Below are 25,836 nucleotides of genomic sequence, written 5' to 3'. Positions count from 1 at the left end.
GATACTCTTTCTTAGAAGATGTCATTTGTTTGATACCTGACTTTTAATCAGTTAGCAAAAGTATTGTGTGTGGGTTATAGCTGTTAACTTTAGGGTATCTCCACTGGATGAAAGCTTAAAGTAACACTAAACTTAGGGGTTAAACTTTGAAAAATGCATTCAAGTACCCTTACTATTAACAATACTGGACCTTTTTTGTGTACTCAGCTGGTAGAGCCTCAAATCATCTCTGAATTGGTGCTGACACTATCCTTCCTTCTGGAGGGTGACTACTTTTGTCCCCATGGTCCCTGTGTGTGTTGTAAAGTAGCCACCACTCTAAGTTTATTCCTGTCATTAATAACCTGTAACTAATATAGATTGCCTTTTGTAATCATACCATTCATTGATGGTCAACATTCCATGATCACAATGCTGCAGTAACAAAGAAAATCTTTTTAGTAAACCTTGTTTAGCGATGCCATCCTGTAGCAATAGGCAGTCTCATGCCCTCAGCTACCCAGGATCCTACTTGTTTCTGCAGCTTCAGAGTGGCCGGTTATCTAGCCCCACTGAAGTGACAAGAATCTTCTATTCTTTTCTAGAATATAAAAGGTCAGAAACACTGAAGCAATTTTCATCTGGCAAATACTGTCCCTTTCCATTTACAAATTGGCAGCCAATCTTTAACACTTAGTAGAGCAGCCTTGTGATACAGACAAGAAAGAAAAATACTGCACCTCCATGAAGGTCTCCATTTTGTGCACATGGAAATGTAAACAGAACTTTGTGTGTTGTGGAGACTGCCCAAAAAAGATCATTTTGCACTTTGCCCTGAAGGCAATTCAGCACAACTTTGAACAAAACAAACCAGTTTATCACCTTTGTTTTCAGTACTTAACATTTTAAAGAACCAGTAACAAACAAGACACAATGTTTAAAGGGAAATTCCACCATTTGTATAAAATAATGCACACTTCTACATAAAAGAGAAAATGTGCATTTAGTATTTTTTATTTTGCATTGAAGCCAATAAAGCATTGCAATCAGCAGAGTGCGGGTGCAGTGCTATAGATAGGAGGAAAAATGAATGGACAGCAAGTGCGCACTGCAAGTAAGTAACGCACATCTCTCTCCCCCCAAGCAAAAAGAACACCCTTTAAGTACTAGCATTTACCTCCCTAAGCTACAATTGCCCACACCACAAATTTCCCGCCCCCCCCTTTCCCTTTGTAAAGTTTACTCACCAGACCTCAGCTGTAACAGATCAGCATACTGCGGAAAGTTGTTCCAGGTCTATACATTGCTGTGTCTTATGACGCGTCAAAACCGAGAAGGAGCCTAGGACTTTCCATGGCTCTGCAATTCCTATTTCCACACTGATCTAAGTTCTGAGGGGCAGCGGGTCAGGAACTGGCGGCTGGCGAGGTCGAGTTGCAATTTACTGATCACAGGCCGCTATTGATCCCCAGCCTAAAGCCACCTTTGCACATGGGGCAGCCCATATGTGACCTTATGCTATTGTTTGCCCCCACATTTGTTGCTATTGCCTTTCTATGTTGTATGGGGTCATGCAGATTCTTTTTTTTAAATGAAGGTAGAACCTATAGAAGTGAGATAAAGTAAGTCAAAGAGCATGATAAAGCACAGCACATGTATGATCTGTCTAAATTTGAGTCTCTAACTTCTGTACCCTTTTACTTTTATTTTTTAAAGGGAACTTAAACCACAACCAATAATTTCTTGAAGTTTTTTTTTTCTCCTACGTCATTATACACGGTAAAGGTTTATGATAAAACATTTGGACATGTTCCAACATATTGAAAGCTCTTCTGTTACCTTGCTATGCATACCTCCTGCAAGGGCTTATTGTGTGTTGTCAATGTCACCTGGATCATACACTACCACCACCTGTTCAGCAAACCTCAGTTTTGGTCTGGCCCGAAAAGTTGCTTACTGGGCGACAAGACCAGTCCAAAGTTTTCTTCAGCTAATCAACTTTCCAAGAAATATTGTGATAGGTCACCTGCATTCCATAGAGCATTTAGACCTGTTTGTTTAATTATCGTGGTGTTCGTAGTCATAACATGGAAGACGCCGTGATTCCCACATTCGTAGAAGCTGAAGATCACCAGCACTCACCAAAAGCATGATGTTTTTTGCTTTCTATACAAGTAACCTTTCACAAGCGTCATGCAGCCAACGTTTCGGGGTCCCTTCTTCAGGGCAACATAGTGATTTCTAAGAAAGTACCACTTTTACCCAACAGGGACACCTTACAACAATCTTGGAAAGTGTAATGGCATATATGGTTTTAAAACTGTATTCTAAGCATGCTTCTATGTTTAGATTTGGGTGATATACATTTTTCATTGAATATAATTAAGTTTTCAATACATTACAGAAGCAATGCATGTAATCACAGTAGTGCCAGTCACAACTAGAAGTAGATTGATGGAATGGGTTATGGCACATTTGCGTCTGGATCTCCAATAAACACGTACTGTATGTAATACAAATGCAGCTCTATTCTCTGGTAAGAGTCACAAGAAAGAACTCAAGTCCCATGTCCCAATTGAAGTGACAAGAGTAAACAAACATATCACCCAGAATTTCTATTGTCCGGTGGTTCTGCTGCCGTCCAAAAAAAGGAAAAAAAACTCTCCCGGCCGCCAAGGAGAGAAACAGCCAGCTTCGGCTTTCAGCGCGGCTCAGCCGAGCCGAGGCATATGCGTTCGGCTCGACTGAGCCGCTCGGCCACGTTCGGGATCTGTACGGACTATAGTGAATAGCCCGTACAGCAGCCCTGCGGTTCTACTGAACCGAAGGGGTCCTGGGGCCGGAGCTAGCCGAAGGATCGGCCGAAGCTACGGCTAGATCCTTCGGCAGCTTCGTGAATAGACCCCATAGTGCTGGTTGTATTTAGCTAAATAAACTAACCATCCTTGCCTTGTGTCAGTGTTTAGGATTGATAGAGTGCCATTTGTGAAATCTGCTAAGCTAGAAAGGACTTTTTATTTGTGTGAGGGGGACAGTGTATTTTAGTGTATTTTAATGAAAATAACAAGTATGTTATACTTACCTGTTCTGTAATGGTTTTGCAGACCAACCAAACTGTTGTTTTGTTTTGTTCGCTGTCAAAATACAATAGTGTTGCAGTAGAGATTTTCCCATCAACACTGTGGGGGGAATATATTAAAAGTGGAGCAGACAGAACCTGGAGCAGCTGTGCATGGCAACCAATCTGCTTTCTTCAGTTTGTTCAGGTAAGATTTGAAAATTAGAGAGAGAAGCTGATTGGTTGCCATGCACAGCTGCTCCAGATTTTGATAGATTCCCTTCAGTGTGTGTTGATGGCTGAAGGAAATAAAATAAAAAATGATCTGTGGCCAGCCTAATACAGAAAATCAAGTTGGGCCAACTTGATTTTTAACTGCGTATTAACCTAAAAAACATGTCATATTTGTAGCAATTGGGTACATGTGACTTGAAATTTTCTAATAAAAACTTGAAAAACTAATAGGAGCAACTTAATATTTCTGAGTACTCAACTTAAAAATATGCGTTTTATAACGCCATTAATTAAGTGGGTGGTAAATAAAAATGCATTTATTTCTAGCAGAAAAGCTAATTATCTCTATGCAGTGTAGTTTGTTGCTTCCACTTAATTGTGCCAGACATTGTCATAGCTTAAAAAAGCTTGACGCAAACTGTTGCGTTAATTTTTTTTTTTTGAGCCAATACATTATTTTTTAGAATGTATAAATATGATCTCCCCCCCCCCCCTTCTTATTTCCCCTAAGATGCACAGGATCTGAGGTAGATGCTTAGTGGAGGACCAGTTGTTTGCATTCAGGTGAATCTCTGTGGGGCAACCAGCAGGACCATGTTTCTAGGGCTTGTCTGTCTGGCAACCAGTAGGCGTGGCGCAGAATACCTTTTTTGTTTTGGAAAGAGGTACTGGTTGCATTGATAAGGAGTGCTGTCTGAGGGGGCAGGGCTGAATATCAGAGATGCATACATTTTGGTAGCAAGTAAAAACTTTTGAGGAGAATGTGATATTGGGGCAGTCCCACCGCACATGGAGATGGAACCAAATGCTGTAAAGGCATCTCCAGCAGTGGTCAGTCGACACTGGGTAGATGCGGTTGAGTTCCTGAGGATTTCCATAGCACAGAGGTGTGTGTGTGTTACGGATGCACCGATATATATCGGCCGAAAGTTTCCTTTTCCTGCCGATACATTTGCGCATCCCAGGTTTCTTTCCTCCCCGCTGGGCGCTGCTCTGTGTCCCAGCGGGAAGGAGATAAAGTGACAACCGGGTGAGCGCTGCGGGAGGAGAACGCTGTGAGCGGCCAGTGTCTCTCCTCCCACACCGCTCAGCCGCCTATCACAGTCCGGCAGAGCGGTGTGTGGGCGGAGACAGCCCGCGCTGTCCCAGGAGGCTGAGCTCTCCTCCCTGCACCTCCCAGCCTCCTGTGACAGCTGTCAGGAAGGAGAGCGGGTACAAACACTCAGTGATCGCTGAGTGTTTGTACATAATTGAGGACATGGTATATTTACTACATCCTCAATTATGAATGGAAGTGATCTACATCACCTCCTGTTCATTCATAGTTGTAGTTATAGTAAGCACACTCTGTCCTCATGTTATGAATGAGCAGGAACACTCAGTATAGAGGATTCCTGTTCATTGATAACAGGGGATACAGAAAAAGAGATTGAATAACACAAGAGTCCTCAATCTTTTTTTCTATTTTAAAAGGGAAATAGGGGTCTGTTTAGACCCCTAATATTTCCCCAAAGCCCCTAAAAGTAAAAAAATAACAATTTAATAAAAAATTAATTAATAAATAAATTATTTTTAAAAGTTCATAAAAAAATAAATAAATTTAAAATATTAAAAAAATTACATTTTTTTTTGGTTTCGGCCTGACAATTTTTTATTTCGGTTTTTAAATTTCTATTTCGGTACACCTCTAGTGTTTGTGTGTGTGTGTGTGTGTATAGATATATCTATATATAGATCTTTATATAAAATATTATGATAAATTATGAGTGAGCATGTGACAGTCATACTCTGAACAGAGGCCTCTCAGGTATTCCTTCCATCTTGACATAAAGGAGGGTCTTCCCCCGAACGTCCCATCCCGCAACAGCCCATGAAGAGATGTGATTGTGTGGGAGGAATATCTCTAGAAGGGCGACAGTACGTTTTAATGCCACTTTTCCATTAACTCCACCCCCCCAACTATGCTTGAACCTGCTAGATCATACTTCGAAGACCTGAGTCTGATGTTCATTGTCCCCTCAAATCTGCATCACTGAATGAGGGAATGGAATCAAACACCAGTAATTACATGTAGTTACCTGCAGATGTTCACCAAATCCCCATGAGGCACATTTCATGTTGAAAACATTGACTTGCAAAAACACATGCACATCTCTTATTGTAGAAGGAGGATTGTGAAATAAAATGGACTACCACTCGTGATTTCATTTGTTCCATCTGTAGATTGATAATTTATGTGGGGGAGCATCTGTGTTCAGAGGATGCAGGATGGGATCATTTTTGCACATACCTTCTGACTTTTAAATGTCTTTATGTAGTATTTTCATTTTTTCAGGTTAACATGTAAATAATCTTATCAATAGGTTTTAAAAACTTCATGAATAATGTGTATATACTGTATGTGTACATGGGAGCAGTCATATTTGCAGATATCCTCAGGCTTTGCAGTGCTGCAGTGTAGTGCTACACAATGTGCTTTACTACTTCTTACACTGCAACTTTGTACGTCGGCCAAGTCTCTGAAAGCAAAGTACTCTCTTTTTTTTGGCTGATATCTCTATCTAACCTCCTAATCTTTAGATATCTATGTTTAATCCAGTTATAAAAATATGGAAGGACAAACTTGTGAATATGTGAAGTTCATATGATAAATTACTTAAAGGCAAACACTACAAAAATAATACTCCAAATAGGTTCAGTGAAAATAACCATCCGTTCTTAACGGAAAGGCCTCAGTTCTCCTTGGTGAAGGTTGTTTTCAGGAAATTGGTAGCCAGAAGCTCAGAATTACTATGCAGCAGACCTAAGAAGCCCATGGGTTGAATAATCAGCACATTGAGAGCAAGTGTTCCTGCTCAGATGTACTCCATTCACATGGTCAGGGTAATGTCACCTGTGCCTTTTTAAAATGTAGTTTAATGGTCTATTTAAACAAACTTTAAAACTATTTATGATAACTAGCATAATTATGCCTATTTATGAGCAATAAAAATGGAAACAAAATTGTGTGTGTGCATATATGTATAATCTACTGTGTGTATATGCATATATATATACACACACACACACACACACACACACACACACACACACACACACACACACACACATATATTAATATTAGACTTTGTGGTCATTGTCTTGAAAATGATGGAGAATGCAATGCTTGTCAGTGGTGCACATTAAGGGCCCCTGTCAATGGCCTTTGGTTTGTGTCAATAGAATCAGTTTGAGATGCTTCTGAGATCATTAAGAAATAATTGACGGGTGCATTTGACCTTCAAAATCAGGTTTTACATTGCTATAGACGTGTATGGGATTGCAAAGCCTATCTGACACAAACAAAAACCCATCAACATGCCCTAACACACATCCAACATTTACACACAGTTGTTAAATGGGAAAGCAGATTCCTCTTGCGTGCATTTCAAAGGGAACTTGGGAAAGACCACACTTTACTTTGAAAGCGGCTGCATGGCCAGACTACTGTGACAGACATTGACTACAATGTAAAAGGCTGCCCTGTAAGAGGAAGACTCTTTTATTATTTATTAATGTAGACTTATTGCCAGTGTGTGTGACTTTCAGGCAGCATTCGGGCTGGTCATCACTGGAATAGGTCTGGTGCATTAGGTAGGACTTGCACACTACAGACCACCTTGATTTAAGTGTGAAGCATTACAAATTGAAGAATGTGTAAGAGTGTACTAAACCTTTGGCTCAATATACTGTCTGGCCTACATGCTAGGGAGTTCATTATTGCGCAGCGGATATGTACAGGTGCCCCATTCACAGCAAGCATATTCTGAATTCTAATATAACCATAGGCGTGAGATAATTGTTCCTCAATATTAGTTTGTCATTTAAGAGATCTATGTGAACTGAGGGAAGACACCTGGCCTCTGAAACTTATGGCCATCCTGTCTGGTGAAAGATGGGTATTGGCCCCACTGTATGACAAGCTTGGCCTCCATTCAGTGCAGGGCTATCATGGAAGTAAAGCGTGTTGGGGCTGGCTGGAGGGCTGGAACTTGGATATCTGCTGAGTGGAGGTAAACTATAGCTTCTATTGTTGCAGAGGCTGGGGAAGCGTGGTATTACTGACCATTTAAAAAAAAAAAATTCTTTTAAGAGATGAGATAATCTGTGGCATATAAAGTGCTGCATCCAAAATCAGATCAGCGGACTACTTTATACCTATATGTGTTAAACTACATACTGTAATGTTGCCTACAGACAACAACCAGATCAGGGAAGGGAATTATTCATATCCATAGGAAGACAATCACTTGCCCAAGTTTTCACAGGAGGTTGGTTTTTACTCAGCTGATTTCTGCTTTTCTTCCGGGAGAGGCGTTGCATTAGAGATTTCTGCTAAGCACTCCACCTCCCCTCACTACTAGAACAAGCATGCATGTTCGCCCAATGCAAATGACATGTTTGTACCATCAGATAGCTTTTTCAGGCATTGGATCATCGGTCTGGCAAGTCATTGGGTGTCCCCAGAATCATAATCGCTGCCTAGATTTAGAATGTATTTTCTTTTAGTTATCCAGATTTAGGTGCTTTGATGTGTAGCAGTGATCACTTAATCAGAGTTCCTGTACTACTGTTTGCTGATAAACTAGATGCAAACAGTAATTCAAGTTGAGGTGGAGAATCATAAGAGATGTTATTGTAAACTGTGCAAGTCACATGTTTGGTTTTTAGTAGCATCAGATATTGTACAGAATTTCTCTCACCTTTTTAGTGTTTCAGACAACTTGGACACAGATTTGACAGGTTCTTGATTTCATATTGACCCCATAAAATAAATACATTTGCTTTAAGAACCTATTTCATGTTTCTGGAACATCCATAAATCGACAGACAAGTGTTCCTGAAATTTTTTGAAGGAGCAGTTTGGAAAATTTTTCTCGATTTTGAATGAATGTTTACCAGTGAACGTGGTTTTCATTTGAGAACTCCATTCATTCCAAAATAGAATGCTAAATAAAAACAAAAGTTTAAAAATTTCGAATGACAATCAGCAGGTTTATGATGCCAGTATCAAACGTTCTGACAGTATTATTTTATACGAACGTTCGTTTAAAAATCTACCCGTGTATACCCTACTTAAGTGGTTGGTTAGGTGGATGAATCTTGCAGCAGCATTGATGGTAGACTGAAGGGGGGATAGCCTGTATTGGAGGTTGGACAATAAGAAGGAAGTTGCAGTAGTGGAGGTGAAAGATGACAAAGGACTGAATCAGTAGCTTGTTGGTTTCATTGGTTAAGAAGCCGCATATATTGTATATGTTACAAAGGTGAAGGCAGCAGGGTTTAGACAATGATTGGATGTGGGGCTGAAACTAGAGGTCAGAGTCCAGGATTACACCTAGCGCCCTGGCAGGAAAGGTGGGAAGATAGCCATGCTATTGATTTCAATAGAAAAGTTGCGGGGTGGGGGAATATCATAAGCTCGGTTTTTGTAAACCAAGTTTTAGGAAATGGTGCGACATTTATACTTGAGTCACTGTAATAAATTCCTTTTATTTACAGAATGCACTGCAAGTGCTTTCTTGTCAGTGTAACCAGTAGTTAAATTAAATGACTTCCTGTATACGTTTCTGGGGAAGTGTTAGTATAATAGTGTCTACACAATAAATGGATGACTATGATTTTATGTACAAGCTTCTTTGCTTGTTCATATGTCACTGCAGCGTCATCAGGTGAGACAGGTAAGGGATGAGCAACTAGGTAGGAACGTATGCCCAGCAGCCTTTTCTAACAAAGTATAAAATGTTGTGGGCTATATACAGTGTGTGTATCTATCTATCTATCCATCTATCTATCATACTTCTTTTTATTTTATTATACACACACACACACACGTAGACATTCATTGTTAATATCAAAGATACATGATCTATAGTTAGATCTGTGGTGAGAATTAGACACAAAATGGTTAGTCATTTACAAAAAGATTTTGAAGAAGACTTGGATTTACAAGTTTTTATTTAATGTTATTGTTTCATTGGGTCAACTGCAAGAAGACACATTGAGTCAGCTGAATGACTCAGAAGGGACCCCATCCAAGTAGGGATGGTGTTAGCTAGCAGGCTTATTCACAAAAGGGTGAAGAGTTTGGAGAAGGCTGGAGAAGTGAATAATCTAGGACAATTTAGCTGGACTGGAACACTTCTCCAATTCAACTCACTTTCCAGTTCAGCTATGTTGTCCTAGATTGTTCACTTCTCCTGCCTTCTCCAAACTCTTCACCCTTTTGTGAATAAGCCTGAATATCTTTATTCTGCCGGAACACTGAAAAGTACCATCTTGTGGTAAAGAGGGGCTATTGTGTGGGGGCAATTCCAGATTAAAGGGAAGTACTGCATCCAGTACAATGTTTTATGGTTTTTTTTTAAATAAGCATTTTTAAAACATTTGACAGATGAAACCCCATAGTTTCCTGCTGCCCATCATCTTATGTTAAACCAAATCTAAGTGGTTACCCCATGTGTACCACCGATCAGTTGTGATGGAATGTAATGCTCACGGATAAGGCTGAGTTTTACATCTTGGTTTTCTATGCTGTAAACAAATCCCACAAATTTTTTTTTGCATTACATACCAGTGTTCTTGTAGTATAGAGTTGTAAATCTGTCTTTTGCGTGTGCAACAAAAAGGCAACATGATATGTTTGTCTTTAGTTTCCTGATCATGTTTTTATAATTCATTCAGTGGATTTTGACATTACCATATTAATATGGAGTGGTTGTGCAGTTGGGTTTTATTTCTGTCTGTACTGAAGTATAATTCAAGTGATGAGTATTTGTTTGAGTTTTCTACATTTTCTGTGATATGACTTTATTTTGGGAAAGGCAGAGCATTCAGTAAAAAGAGCTTTACACATTTACATTGTTGCATAACATATGTTGGTGTTGGTCACTCATTTCACGTACTTCTGCTCAGGAAATGTGTTGCTGTAAAAATAGCGTGCAATGCTTATTCTGCCTCAAACACTGCCCAGGGATAGCGATACCTGCTGGAAAAATTACATAATATGCCAGTGACTTGTAGCAGACATTGGATGGTGGGGTACAAACAGGGTTGTGGTTATACTTTTGCAAAGTAATACCTTTCTCTCCTGATATATGAAGTTATGTCACAATTACAGTTTCTTCTGTATAGTAATAGGACATACTATTTGTACTAGTGGTTTTTAAGTTAACTCTGTACTACTGTAGGCTGGAGAATGAACACCCATCACAAGCATTTACTGACCTGTAAATAGTAAACCAGAACATGTTCCTCATGCTGAAATGGTCCTGTCTTATATAAAGTATTGGCAGCAATGTGGATTATATTTTTGACACGCACCACAGTGGTTTGCTAAGTTAGGCTTGCGCGATCTTGGCTCAAGGTGTATGAACTAGTGTGAAAACCTCACCGGGCTGAATTTCAGCCATTTTTTAGTTGTCCTGTGATTTTTGCAGTAGAGATCCAAATACCATGTTCACCTTCTATGTTCCATACACACAAAGCATCCTTTGACAGCACAGAGTCAAATAGGGCGTGTTAGTTGGGATCGTGTTCGTTCATGTATCGATTTAAAAGGTCTTGTGGTTGTAAAAATCTTGTCAGGGTCAATGTTTTGACTAGTGAAAATTGTTTTTTCTGTGCATCAAAGGCAAAGTCTTTAACTTTAGATTACATTAAATTTTTATACATGTGGCATATAGAGAACTATTTGACACTTTGACTATTTAAGAGGCTGGTCTTTATTGACGAGCATCAATAAGTGTTTCCCTGGCATTGTTCACAACCACTATAAATGAATACATTTCAAAAACAAAATTTGGTTTTTTAACAGTTGATCAGTTATAACCAGCATTGCTTCTAGGGCGAAGTATTTTCAGGGAAGAATGCTCAAAGCCTGTAACTGTAATTAGTTGGCATTTATTAGACTGATGAGTTAGGTTTTGTTTTGGAATCAATATTTTGAATAATAGATCAGTAATACTTTTAAGACTAACGATGTTGATATTGCAAGGCCAACTAGTTTCTTGTTTTTTTTTTTTTTTTTTCCTGCAGTGTAGGTTTATATTGGGTGATGTGAGTTTGGAAAGGCAACCTAGTGGAAAAATTGTTGAAAGGTAGTCATTAGAAAAATAATCTAGAAGGTGAAGTCGGGCTGCCACACATATAAGTGGGTTAGCTGTTGACTTTTGGTAAAATGTTGAAATTTGCAAAACTATATGCAGTTTGCTTACATCTCACGTTTTGAGGAAAGAGGAAGTGTGTGCGACAGCTGAAGGGGCTCTCTTTGCTTAGGGAAGGAAAGGTTAAAGTGGCCCTAAACTCAGGAGTTAAATTTAAGTACAATTCAAACCTTCACTATTAACAAAACTGTATCTTATTTGTGTATCACTCAGCTCTAGATCCTCCAAATAATCTTTGAATTGGTGCTGACACTGTGCTTCCTTCTGGCGGGTGGCTACTTTTGTTCACCATGGTCCCTGTGTGTGTTGTAAAGTAGTCACCGCTCCAAGCTCGCTCCTGTGATGATGGACCACAATCTCACATTTAGTTTACTAATTTGTATTGAAATTATCTATCACGAGAGTGAGCTTGGAGCACACAACACTCACAGGGACCAGGGGGAGTTAATGTAGCCACCCTCCAGAAGGAAGGACCGTGTCGGCATGCTCAGGCTTGATGTAACAATTTACAGCCGAAGGATACACAAAAAAGCTACATTCTTGCTAATAAGGTACCTGAATGTTTGTTTATTGTCACTTTAGGATTAGCCAAGGGTGATGGAGAACGGTATTCTCTCAGACACTTGAGGGCTTGTTCACGCCGAAAGCGTGTGCGTTCCAGAGCGGTAGCTGCTTTTAGGTAGCTTTTGCGTTGCGTTCCACTGCAAACGCAAAAAATAGAGCAAGCCCTATTTTTTGAGCTTGCAGTGGAACGGAACGCTGGCAAAGTTTTGCCACGCCTTCGATCACACTGCGGGCAGGGGGCGTGGAAGCGGTGCCATTGAATTCAATGCCCCGCCATGCCCTCTCCCACCCCAAAACGCGGGAAGAAGTTTCTTAGCGATCGCAGTGCGTTCCAGCAGCTACTGCTCTTTAACGCACACTCTTTCGGTGTGAACAAGGCCTGAATAGGTAGGGCTCTTTTTTGGTGATCGGATCCTGAACATTGGTTTGCACTGAATCAAACTTGAGGTGTCTTAGAAATTCAGATGATTTTTCCTTTAACATCTAGATATTATGTGCGACTTCTGGTCCACCTGTAAATACACCAGGGTAACCAGTTTACTTGGAGAATTAATGTGCATGTTTTGCCTTTTTTTGTGTTTACTTACAGTTGTACATTAACACTGGGTATTTGCTTAATGCTAATTTGTTTTATTTCAGACCTTCACAAATGAAGCCCATTGTGTTGAAGAAATTTTGAAGGTATGTGTTGTACTTTTAATAATAAAAAATAAAACAACTATAGTATTCTGTGGCTGAATATATAATGTATGAAAATGAGAACTGTTTAATTCAACTAAAAAATCCATGCACTACCAGCAACTAAACTTTTTGTAAGCTTCAGCTGGACCCTCAGCCTAGCTTTTGGATGGGCCAGGCCAATGCAGTCCTGCTCATTTCTCCAGCATGAGGACACGAGCTTATATATATATATATGTATGTATGTATGTATGTATGTATGTATTTATGTATGTATGTATGTTTTAAAAAATTTCTAATCTTGGTAAAGATTATTAATGTTTTATTTTGTTTCCCAGGAAATGACACATTCATGGCCTCCACCATTAACAGCTATTCATACGCCAAGCACAGCTGAACCTTCAAAATTTGCATTTACCAACAAGGTTTGTTCTTGGTTATTGGAAAATTATCTTATTAATCGGTCATTTATCTGTCCCAGTTTTTAAAATAAATGTTCACCAGTTAAAAGAAAAATGTGTAGAAACTGCAAGAATAAAAACACTAAAATATTCACACTGTGGGATTTTGTAGTTGACGTAACAGCAGATTACAGGAAAAGTCTGTAATCTAAAAGAAAAAAATTACGGTGCAACAAAGTAGTTACATTATTTCTATCAGTGATCACTATTGCAAGTTGTTGGTGATCACAAAGTAGGAGCCGCTGTCAGCAGCTCTTGCACCCAGTTTATCTTGGCTGTCAGGCAGGTACTGGGGAATATGCATGGTAGCACACACAGTAGGGGGCATTGTGGCATACAACAGATTCACTGAGGATGAAGTGGTACAGGGTGTGTCTAGTATGTCCTTGCTCCACAGGTGGTTAATGTAGTGTTTGAGAATATGTGACCGCTTATAGCATGTTGGGTATTTTACAGTAAGACAGAGAAGTGCTTTGCTTGGTGACCATTACAGTTGGGTTGGACGCATGTAACCTAAACTCTTCTGATAGGTTAACTTCAGCCAAATAATTATTTTGTTTGCTTTGTTTACCCTTCTTCCGCTCTATTAGTAATGTGGGCTTGTTCTAGTCTGTGTCCCTCCCTATTAAAGACATTTCCCTTTCCTTCTTGTATAAACCTGAAAGAAGCTCTAATCCTCTTTCGCTCTATCTTAAACGAAAAAACAAAAAGTTTTGGCTGGAGTTGAACTTGAAACTATTATTCTTGCACCATTGTTGTACTGTCCGTGAAAAGACATAAATGTTTCTGATGTGCTATTCTGTGTACTTCCTGGTGCTAACAAGTTTTTACATTTTTCCTTCTTATATTTAGGAAAGTCAGCAAGTTCCATCTGTCAAAGCAAAGCAGAGTAAGTGATACAATTACCATGCCTGTAAAACAAACCCTGGGGGTTTCACAAGTGGCAGCCAAAAATTCTGAATTCTAACTTCAATGTATGTATGAAATATCTTACTCTTTTAGGTATATTTTGGACTGCTTAGTGAATTCTCTTGGACTTGCCGCATCCTCGCACCCCTTATCAGTGTCGGCTGCAGCCTTTCAGTGTACTATTGCCTATTATATTTCTAGGCTTGCTCCCCATATGGTCACCAATACCTTTTGCCTGCACTGTTTATGTCTTTAACTTACTATTGCTTTACTGTATCTTCTATTCCCTGTCCTAATAGGATAGGGCTTGTTCAGTGCAATGGAAAAAAAAAAAAAGTATTTTTTTATCTTGTCCTTTTTACAGAACAATATGACACACCATCAAAACTCTTGCCAAGCCCAGAAAAGGGATCATCGTAAGTAGATATGTATGATATTATTAGATGCATGTTCACAAAACCAATAGAAACTGCTAGGAATTTGTTTCTAATGAAGGAAAGGATGATGGCCCTTGGAGTTACATGATACCGTTGGAAGCCAATTTGGTAAACATGCATTACCACAATACAAAAAGATAAATGTGCCTTAAAACTTTTACTTTATAAAATGAGGAACCACAGATACCATGTATACAATGATCTTGATCTACGTAGTTAAAGTGGCCCTTTAACCTCTTTCACTAAAAATCACAGCAGCATGCAGCTCTGCGTGCTGATTTAAAATCATCTTGCATTCATTAGTTAAACAAACCTTGTTTTTCATTTACTTACAAATCAAGTTCATCTACTTCCTGGTCCAGTTCTGGCACAAATGATCTATGTGCCAAAGTGTTGCATCCTGGGAAGGTTACATAAGGAGAGCATTGCTGGGAAATCTCATCTGGAAAGGCATTTTCCTCCCCTGAGATGATGTACATGGTCACATGTTCCAGAGTTTCAGGAAGTAAATGGAGATCTAGTAATCTGCCCTTGGTTAACATGGCCACTGCCATGTCCTTTTTACAGAACAATATGACACACCATCAAAACTCTTGCCAAGCCCAGAAAAGGGATCATCGTAAGTAGATATGTATGATATTATTAGATGCATGTTCACAAAACCAATAGAAACTGCTAGGAATTTGTTTCTAATGAAGGAAAGGATGATGGCCCTTGGAGTTACATGATACCGTTGGAAGCCAATTTGGTAAACATGCATTACCACAATACAAAAAGATAAATGTGCCTTAAAACTTTTACTTTATAAAATGAGGAACCACAGATACCATGTATACAATGATCTTGATCTACGTAGTTAAAGTGGCCCTTTAACCTCTTTCACTAAAAATCACAGCAGCATGCAGCTCTGCGTGCTGATTTAAAATCATCTTGCATTCATTAGTTAAACAAACCTTGTTTTTCATTTACTTACAAATCAAGTTCATCTACTTCCTGGTCCAGTTCTGGCACAAATGATCTATGTGCCAAAGTGTTGCATCCTGGGAAGGTTACATAAGGAGAGCATTGCTGGGAAATCTCATCTGGAAAGGCATTTTCCTCCCCTGAGATGATGTACATGGTCACATGTTCCAGAGTTTCAGGAAGTAAATGGAGATCTAGTAATCTGCCCTTGGTTAACATGGCCACTGCCAGAAGACTGAGAAAGAAAAGAGAAATAAGGTATGCAAAGAATTAGGGATTCACCGATACCAAGTACCGTACTCAGTACAAGTACAGATACTTTTCGAGCTCCAAGACTAAACTAGAGAAAAATTCAAAAGTTAAGGAGGCATCTGCCATTTGTAAGGAGCACATGGGATTTGTACATCTGTTTTATTGTATGATTTTATAAATATAAATAAAGGGATGCACCGATACCAGTTTTACGAGTGCTGATACCTGCCCAAGTAGAAGAACTGATTGATATTTTTGTTTATTGTCATGTGACAGTTTTCCTAAAAAATACAGACGAATGATTTTCAGGACAGTGGTGGAACGCCAGAGCCAGGTCCCAGCTGCAACCCTGGTAGTTCTCATGAAAATGCCAAGTATCGGCACAAGTACTCGAAAAGTATCGGTGCATCCCTACAAAGAATACTAAGCCTGCAATTATCTAGAAGTAATGTGTTTGTAGGTTGCCATTATTAAACATTTCTAAAGGTGTCTTTGTTGTTAATTTAAGGATATGGGTATAGTTCCTTTTTAAAGATTTAAGTTGGAGCCTTATAAAAGATGCCGCTTGGTGTAACAACTGTTGTAAGGTTTATGTTTCTGAACAAAAGATGTAGTTCATGTTTAAAATTCCACATGGTCTGTACTATTTTTCTGCATAAATATAGCTAAATATAAATTTAATTATGTGGTACACTAATAATGCCTTGTGATGACACTGATGAAGGTGACAATTAAATCAGTCACATTTATTTATAGAGCTGACCTTCCAGATCCTTTTAGGAAATGACCAGTTGTGAAATACTTGTCCTGATTAAAGGAAAGTCAGCACAATAATTGCTATGTAGTCAATATTTTGGATAGTAACTATGGAGACTACATGACATTACTGTTGAGATCCACCCAGCTTGCTGGATTGACAGCTGGCTCTGCCTATCTAGACGGTATGTGTTCACTCACTTCCCGATCTATTGAGCCGACCTGTGGCAGTTTAATTGTCACAGGTCGGCTAGAACTATGAGGCTGAGTGATTTTCACTCACCTCATAGTTCTCCTTTAATCTTAATAAGATGATAGGTGCCTGCAGACGTTTTCCAGAGAGGCCTCTGTACCCTAAAACTAGGGATGCTTGACTATGCCAACCCCAGGAGTTGCCACTTTGGCTTTTTCCCTTCTGTCTACTGTGCCAACACAAAATGTTGACTTCCTAGCCTAACCGAATTATACGTTTGCAGCTATGCCCCAATAAAATCGGAGTGAGGGCAAATCACCAGTATTTTATCTACAGGGGCTTTTGCGCTCGATTAATCTAAGGCTGGGCACACACCTTACAACCATCGCAAGACTTTTGTCTTGCGATGGTTGTAAGGTACTTAAAAAAACGTACGATCTGCCTATCTTGCATAGGCAGATCGTACTTGCGATCGCAAGCCACGCCCCCTGAGGGGCGGGCTTCCGATGACCGCAATGCCGAACGGCCAGTGTGCGCTTGCGCACACTGGCCCGTACGGCTTTTATCGTACGAACATGCCACAAACCCGCCGAACATCGTACGATGCTCGGCGGGTTTTCAAACATGGCCTTAAGTTAAAAGTCGTGCAACCTTACAGTAGTAGAGGTCGCACGGCTTCCACACACCTTACGATAATCGTACGATCGCGGGATTTCCCGCGATTATCGTACGATTACCTAAAGAAAAACTGGGCGTTACTCCTTACAACTGCTCACTTAAATTGGCTATCTTGGTTGCTGCTCTCTTTGCTCCAGCAGAAACTAGCTGAGTGAGCGACACAGTAGTGCATTCACCAAATCTTTCTCCAAATACCTTGAGACTAGCAATGAAAGGCACAGTGCAGATATATACAGCTATGAGACTGGGGCAGAGGAGTGCCTAAGTACACTCGCATGCCAGGAAACACACTGATATTTTTAAGGAGGAATTTAAGACAAAATGTATATTTATGAGAACTGCTGAGACACTATTAACAATTCTAAATGTTCTCTGTAACATAGTATATCTTCACTTTTTGAGTTCATATCCACATTAAGTTGGTGTTTGCATAATATAGCCCTCCAGGTTGCAGTGTTCTCATGTCCTTGCGCATGCTTGTTATAAAGTTGGGATGTTATTTTTAATCTCTTTTTCTGCAGCCCCTGTTCTGAATGAACAGGGATCCTCTATACTGAGTGTTCCTGTTCATTCATAATTTGTGGAAATAGTGTGCTTACTATATCTACAATTATGAATGAACAGGAGGTGATGTAGATCACTTCCCATTCATTCATAATTGAGGACACAGTGAACCTACTCTGTCTTCAATTATTTACAAACACTCAACGATCACTGAGTGTTTGTACTCGCTCTCCTTCCTGACAGCTGTCACAGGAGGCTGAGCAAGCGGTGCGGGGAGGAGATCTCGATCTGACAGCTGACTCCTCTCCCGCACCACTGGCCGACGGCCGGTGACAGCTTTGAGAGCTGTCTCCGCCCACACACCACTCTCCTGATCTGTGACACCGGCCGCTCACAGCGCTCTCCTCCCGCACCGCTCGGCCGCATGTGACATTTTCTCTCCTCCCCGTTGGGACACAGAGCAGCGCCAAGCAGGGGAGGAGAGAAAGCATGGATGCAATGCTATTTTGGCGAAAAAAAGGTACATTCAGCATTTTGCCAAAAGTGCTGTTTTCGGCTGATATGTTTCCATCCAAATGTTGGTGGATCCCTACTTGAAACCTATTCAAAACCAGGTGAAACCATGAAAAGATTTTTGCTGTACTAGTAAAAGCTCCTCCAGGTAAGGTTTACTCCAGGATTTAGTTTACGGGACTGGTTTACTGTAAAGTAAATCTGAGGAGTATCTATGAGACCGGTTTACACCACCGTTCCAGAGCAGTCAGATTACTAGATCTCCCTTGATGAGATTTCCCAGCAATGGTCTGCTGATGTAGCCTTCCCAGAATGCAATGCTTGGGCACATTACATCATTTTGTGCCAAAGTGTACCAGGAAGTCAGAAAAAAAGAAATTGTAAGTAAAATAAAAAATGTGTTTGTTTAGTTAATGAATGTGACATAATTTCATATGGGCATGTAGAGCTGTATGCTGATGTAATTTCTAGTCAAAGGTCCGCTTTAAGTTCTCCGCATGATGGCCATTCTGGCTACAGTGGAAAATATCAATGCTGCTATTGAGAAATGGTGTCCTACCATTTGAGTAATAACGGCTGATAACTGAACCTCAAGATGTTTTAACATTCTACATCAATAATATGTTGCATCCAGTGAATCAATGTGCTTGGTATATGTTATTTCTGTAACAGAGGGATCAAATAATCACTGCAGTGTAGCTGAAAAAAATAGCATTGGAGGTCAATAGATTTTAATCCACTGCAAGTTTTCACTCCAGTGCAAATTCTTTTCAGTATTGTTTTCTTTCAGCAATATCTGTTTTGGTAGTTGCAGTGACAATCTTTACCTTACCATTAATACATGGCTGGACAAATCCCAGGAGCCAGGTAGCGAATGCTCCTTAAAATGATAGCTGTAGCCTTTTTAGGTTTTCTCTGGTAGTTGTCGGTTTTACTGACTTCTAAAAAAAATTCCTGCTGTCCCCTGGATTGGACAGACTGGCTCCTATATTCCATATTAATTTGTTCACCCCTGAATTAATATAGTGTTTTCTGTGGTGATTTATATACAGTAGTTAGTGCTGGCTGAGCCTTATCAAACCTATTTTTTGGCTTTAGCATGTTGGAAGATGATCTCCAGCTCAGCGATAGCGAGAACAGTGATGGAGAAGAGGAGGAGGTATGTTACTACTCCTATTTATATAGTTATTATAAATGTAATTTTGTGATGTGTTACATTTTATTTGATAAAACAAACTTCAATTATCATATATTTGTTTTTGCAGGTTACAGAGAAGCCACTTTCCTCATCTGCTCCATCAAGGTACTGCTGTTATTTTCTTGCCACATTCTGTTCTGTAATCCACACATGGATTAGTAATGTTTTGATTTGATTGTTTGTCACCATAGTTTTTAACCAATCCTATAAGGATTTGGGGCTATAATCACTTCTGTATAATTCTCTCTCCTCTAGCTCCTCATGTATATGGTCTGCTGGGAAAAAACACTAGTTACTATCAAGACCCTTGTAAAGCTGGCCGTACACAAAGCAAATTTTGTTTGGTTCTTTACAGAGCGGATAAAATTTGCTCCATATCAGTAGCCTCCTTCCCGGCATCCTTTTAAGCCTCATTCACACTGGGCTAACTCGGGGTGTACATGACTGTGCAGCGTGCATACCCGTATCTAATCGTTCCCGGGAGCAGCCTGCTCTTCCTATGGGAAGACGCGGCCATACGCTGTCATATGCGCATCCGAACTGTACATCCGTGTTCAAATTTGCATTGCAATTTTAAGAGTTTCCTTCTATGTCATGTGAAAATTGGTCTCTAGAAAAGTAACCTGTTTGGAACCATGTTCCTTCTGCTTCTTTTATCTTTTTAATATTTAAGCCAAAGAAAAAGCTTACAAATGCTTTTGGACATAAAGTTTTGTAAGTCATTTGAGTCCGTGTTGAAGCCTTTTCAAAAGATCTCCTGGCTCCCTGTCACTGCGGAAACTAAATACTTCTTAACATGCTGTACCAGACAGTGACTCATGTGTCGGAGAAGGTGACACTACTGGGGGTAGCTGGCCTTAAAAGGAATGAGTTGTATTAGCAGATGTTTATAGGTTATGTTAGGGATTTTAAATTTGTTTTATGTAACTCATCATTGATTATCGTTTGTTTGTGTACATAAACAGTTTTGTGCCGGTAGAGATGCATGTAAAATCTCACCTGGGCTTCTGAAAGCATTAAACATGCACTCCTACATCCCACAGTGGGGTCGCAGATGACCATTAAAATGTGACCGCTGTCCTAACCTCTCTCCAATCTATCTTAAACTAAATATAGATTCTTCACTAGAGTTGAGCTAATTATTTAAATAACTTTTACATTGAGTTGTATCTATAAAGGCAATAAAATGTTTTAACAGTCTTTTTTGGGTCCCCCCGAGCTTACAAAAAAAAGTTTTGGGGCATGTGCTAATGGGCAAAAGACTGGTTTTGCATCATTCACATACAATTCTTTGGGAATGCAAGTCCCCTTGAAGCAGTTCTAGTGCAGGAGGAGGACAACTGCAGGTCAAATGCACCTGCAAGTGAATTCTGAATGATCTCAGAAGAGTCTCAAACTGATATTGTTGACACAACCCCCTAATGAGTTAGGGATTTTATATGCTGTAAACTGTATGTTGTAAAAGTTTGTGATAACTGCACCTGAGATTTACTGCTCATAACAGCTGTGTAAACGATACGTAAGCAAACAAGGTATTTTTGTAGCGTGTAAACCTTTTACCCAGTTTTCTTGCACTGTGCATGGCATTAAACAGAACCTTGCCATCTCCCTGTCCAATGAGAGCATCTTAAGTGGTCAGTAACATTGCCCCTATTGGAAGATGGTGGCTAAGAGGGAAGTTAGGCACTCAGCAATTTCATAACTAATAGCAGATTGACATCCAGCAGAGGGTTTTCATGCTAGCTCGTAAGAGGAGGCACCTTGTGGTGACTACTTTTAGACAGAACTTTTGACTTTTCATTATTTCAGTTGGCTGATGTGTTTTCCCTAAAGTATACCTGTGGGGATTTTTTTTTTTTTTTTTTTTTTTTTTTTTTTTTAACCCTTAGTTGCCATGAATACATCTTGGTTCTGATCAATGTGCCTTGCTGATGGCCTATCACTGACACTTGCTGTTATGGACTATATAAATGTTCAAATACTTGTAAATAAAGATTTTAAGTCCCCAGTAACAGTTTGTCCAATGTGTCTTGTTTGGCAGTGTTGTGCTATCACAGGTGGACAGCGTGGTCTCGGCACATTCCGGCAGTGTGGAAACCGAGGGGAGTGAGACCGACAGCTCTTCAGACACAGAGAGTGATACTGGCTCAAGTGATAGTGAACAGAATACGGTAATGTGCAAAATATGTCACACTTGACTTCCTGATGTTCTGCTCTTATTGGATCTCTTCATATAGTTCAGCCTTTGCTTGCATGAAGAAGTATCTACTCTGGAGTACAATAGTGTTATTTTTCCTACCCCATGGGCTTTTGCCGTTTAAAAAAAATAAATAAATTGACAGGCTGCTTGGACACTATTCGTCCCTGGTGTCTTAAAAACCACATTGAGATGATGTGGAAAAAGCAGAGGTGTGTTTCAGTGTAAAACAAAGATGTCTTTAGCTCTATTCAGTTGTAGATAAACAATAGCAGTCACTACCAGTAGAGGTCCAAATAAAAAAAAAAGCCCACCTTATTTATTAAGTACATGTGACAAAGCCAGACAGCTATTATATATTAAAGAGTTGGGCCATGCCAGTCTTTACCCTTGATATGAAAGTACTGAAGTGTCAACAATGTGTGTGCCACTTCCTCATCACCCATCATTTAAGTAAGACATCTTCTGTCTGTTGCCAGACAATGTCTTTGTCCTGGTTAAAAACAGAGCAAAGGGTAGGCAGAAAAAGCCCAGTAGTCATGGGCCTATTTTTGATGACCTAAAAGATGACTGTGTTCCATAATCAAATGTGGAAAAAAATATAGATAAAGGCCTCTGAAATAAAAAAGAGATTTCAAATATGGAAAACTACCAAATGCATATATCGTTTCCTGGTACTGCATCTTCTGCAGATTTTGTGTTTTTATAGAAGTAGGAGTTAAATGAACTTCTACTCTTTTAGGCGTTACAGGTTTTTTCTGATTCCATTGGTCTCAAAATAATGCAATAAAATTCAAACTGGAGGAGGATCATACCAATGTGTATTGAAACCCAAGAACCAAAATGTACTGTCCTTCTGTCCTAGGGTGACGACGCTCACTCAGTGTACTGTGAAGGAGCAGTGTTGTCAGCCTAGTACAGGCAAAAAGGAACTTTTGAACTAACTAGATTTCTGGCAGGATAAACAATTCTTTTTTTGCATTTATGGAACAGATATAACAAAAAAAAGAGAACTGAGTTGGAGTTTAAGTACAGTTTAACCAGTAAACCAAAAATAGACCTGTCTAAAACATGTTAATACTTTGTTTTTGAAGCATGTTTGCTTTTACTTTTTCTCGATTTTAGTTTAGAACCTATCCACTCTTTTTTTTATTGGTTTCATTTCCTGAGTGAGAAAACTCCAGGCTGAGTCAACATAATGAGCATAGAAAGTCCATCCATGCGAATGAAACCGAACTAGTGAGCCCAGGCCCACTGTCAGTTTATTTGTTCTGCGTTAGCTTCCCGACAAAATGATTTTTGCAAAAACCAGGCAGTGAGACTGAATGGTGCAGGGGCACAGCAAGCTGTGTTCTGTAATAGTGGAGTTATTCAGTAACCTTGTTGATTTTGCATTATACACTAGCTCACTGTATTTTTGGTCAAGTAAGAATGATGAGACCAGTGTGTCCGTGTACAATTAATGGCAAACTGCAAGACCCAAAATATTGGAATAAATGGTCTAGGCAACCTCCTATGTGTCAGATAGCCAACAACAAGTCTCACAACCTATTCCCAATGTGTTACATTAGACAATTCTATGTGCAATAAGGCTGTGATTTCCATTTGATAGATTTTACTCTGAGCTCTCTTTTATATGGCTTACATACTTACTTTTTTTTTCTCCTGAATTTGTCACCTATTTTGTTACAGCATGACGCTCAGTCATCTGACTGGCAGTTGGTGAACTTCATGGTCAAGCCTGCGGCACTTGCTGAGAACCAACATAACACTGTGGATCATGAACAAGAAAACTGGGAGAGTAAAGAACATGACTGCCTTTCATCTCCTCTTCATGAATCTCCAAAGACTGTTGAGCCTCACCCTGAAGAGGTTATTTGGACTTCTCATGAAGATATCCAGAACAACCCGAGTTTTCCGATCTCCCCTATAGCCAATGAAACTGTTCCTCCCAGGCAGACTGTGGGCATAAAACAGCCAAGGAGACCTGTCAAGGCCTCATTTCAGAAGGAGCCAAAGGGAGGTCTTACTGTTGAAAGTGAGCCACAACCATACAGGCCAAGAGACCAGCCTTCCAAAGAAAGGCCAACTGTGAAAACGAAAGTTAAATCCAAACCAAATGACTGTAAGGAACCAATTACAATTGTTGCACATAGTAGTGAAAATAAGAAGCACAGAAGTTCTCACCATAGTAGCAGCACCAAAAAGTGTCCAAGCACTCAAACCGATAAAAACCAGAGTGCCTCATCACTCCCGCAGTGTCCCTCTGTTCCAAAGGAGCAGAGTCAAAGCAAAGCCAATCATAGGACTAACATAACTCACCCTGCAGTTGTTGTTCGTGAGGACTCGCACAGGGACAAAGTGTTATTACCAATAGGGGACAGCAGATTGCTGCCACCTATCAAGAATAGTCATAAACCTCTTACCCTTGTTGTCAAAATTCAGCTGTCATTGCTGTCTAGGATCCCAGGATCATCTGGGAAAATAAATGAGTCAAAGAGTAAAAATGTTAGCAGTCACGAATCTCACAGTAAGAACAAGGAGAAAACTGAGAAGAAGCATTCGCATAAACCTGACAAGGAGCAGGCCAAGAGAAAGGTAATTATATACGCATATTATCTATGTAATGTATACAAATACATAACGTATTTCCAAAGTATATTAACGTTTTTCAAAGAGACTGTACAAGAGTGTATTTTATCTTAGTTGGACCATGTTGCTCAACAGAGGGTACTCTGCAAATGCTCTCTTGTGTAAAGAAGACAAATACTGACTTTTTTCCACTGCCCATGTTGGGGAACTCCTCTCCAGCGCTGTGCTGGTGGCTGACCATACAAACCTTGGTAATTCTTTCCCTCCACTAGTTCACTAACCTTCAGTGCTAGGAGCAGGCGTGGAGCTCTACAGAGACATCTGAAAACATTAACTGACGCTTTTGACTCCCAGCCATTTTACTAACCCCTTGGCTAGTCCCATTGGCCCGTCCCATTGGCCCTTTGGGGGTCTGTATTGATCTAGTAAGTCCATGACCTGCAAGTAGTATGTACAGTGTAAGTTTTGACTTTTACAGTTCACTGCATGAATGCTTGTGCCAGTGCTTTGACTCGCTAGGTGATGACAGCCTGGGGCCTTCACATTTAGAAAAACAGAATTGGCAACTTACTGTATTTCTAAGGCAAAATTGGTAATTAGTTTTACTTCGAGATCTGCCTTCAGTAACTAAACTAAAGTTTTTGGTCAGATTGGACTACAAAACAGGCTCAATTCACAAAGATAACACGACAGGGTAGGGATACTTTCAAAAAAGTTATTTTCACGGGAATTCAATGAGATTTTCACGGGAATTCATGATCCGCCAACCTCCCACAATGCTGTGCAGGTGTCTTTCTGTTGGCTGTTAAAGTGCCCTTATTACGTAGTAGGTTGGGTGCAGTGTGTGCCTGATTCCTGTTCCCTGATCACACACAGAAAACATTTTGCTGGCTGCTAAAAGTATTTACAAGCACATTTTATTGCCTGCTTTTACAGGATTATGTAAATTCCTTGTTTATAGTGCCAGGCACTTCTTTTTTTTTTTTCCCCTGAGGTAAAGGAAGTTGTCTTCCTGAAATTGCACTGGAATTTTTTTGAGCAAGTTAGGTGTGTCATGGTAGTTGTTTTTTTTCTTTAATGCACATTTCCACTGCCAAGGAAGTTCTTGGCCCACTCTAAGGGAAAACTGTAAAAAAACATAATGACATTGAAAAATGGTTAGGCCAAAGTTGGCCCCCCCATACATGTAATGACGGAACAGTAGGATCACCTTCTGTTTTGTCCACGGCAAGCTGTATTTTCAAACCTCATTATATGGTAGAGGGGAGTGGACTTGTTTTTCAGAGTGCCCATGCTCTCTGCTAATTGGAGAGTTCCAACTCTGAGCCAGCCAAGGGTATGTCAGACTTCAGCAAAGGGACTACTGCTTCCACACGGAGAGAAAGGATCTTTCTCTGCTGCATGCTGGTAGGGGACAGGCTTTTTTACTCAATGTGGCTGCTTTCTAAAGAACAGGAGCTATAAGA

At 39.9% G+C, this 25,836-nt stretch overlaps 1 protein-coding gene across 2 annotated transcripts in view; it reads left to right on the top strand.

Moving 5' to 3' along the window:
* The window catches only part of AFF1 (AF4/FMR2 family member 1), a 124,635-nt gene that overhangs the window by 70,628 nt on the left and 28,171 nt on the right, over window positions 1–25,836 (top strand). For both annotated transcript variants that reach the window (XM_018576201.1, XM_018576202.1), the window contains 8 exons: window positions 12,679–12,720; window positions 13,056–13,142; window positions 14,031–14,067; window positions 14,452–14,503; window positions 19,482–19,542; window positions 19,649–19,686; window positions 21,623–21,752; window positions 23,471–24,376. In XM_018576201.1, the coding sequence (XP_018431703.1) occupies window positions 12,679–12,720; window positions 13,056–13,142; window positions 14,031–14,067; window positions 14,452–14,503; window positions 19,482–19,542; window positions 19,649–19,686; window positions 21,623–21,752; window positions 23,471–24,376 (1,353 nt within the window). The remainder of the gene's footprint in view (window positions 1–12,678; window positions 12,721–13,055; window positions 13,143–14,030; window positions 14,068–14,451; window positions 14,504–19,481; window positions 19,543–19,648; window positions 19,687–21,622; window positions 21,753–23,470; window positions 24,377–25,836) is intronic.

The sequence above is a fragment of the Nanorana parkeri genome, unplaced genomic scaffold (genome assembly GCF_000935625.1).
Source record: "Nanorana parkeri isolate BGI_ZX_2015 unplaced genomic scaffold, ASM93562v1 scaffold59, whole genome shotgun sequence".
Lineage (NCBI taxonomy): Eukaryota > Metazoa > Chordata > Amphibia > Anura > Dicroglossidae > Nanorana > Nanorana parkeri.
This window is presented reverse-complemented; position numbering and strand designations above follow the sequence as displayed.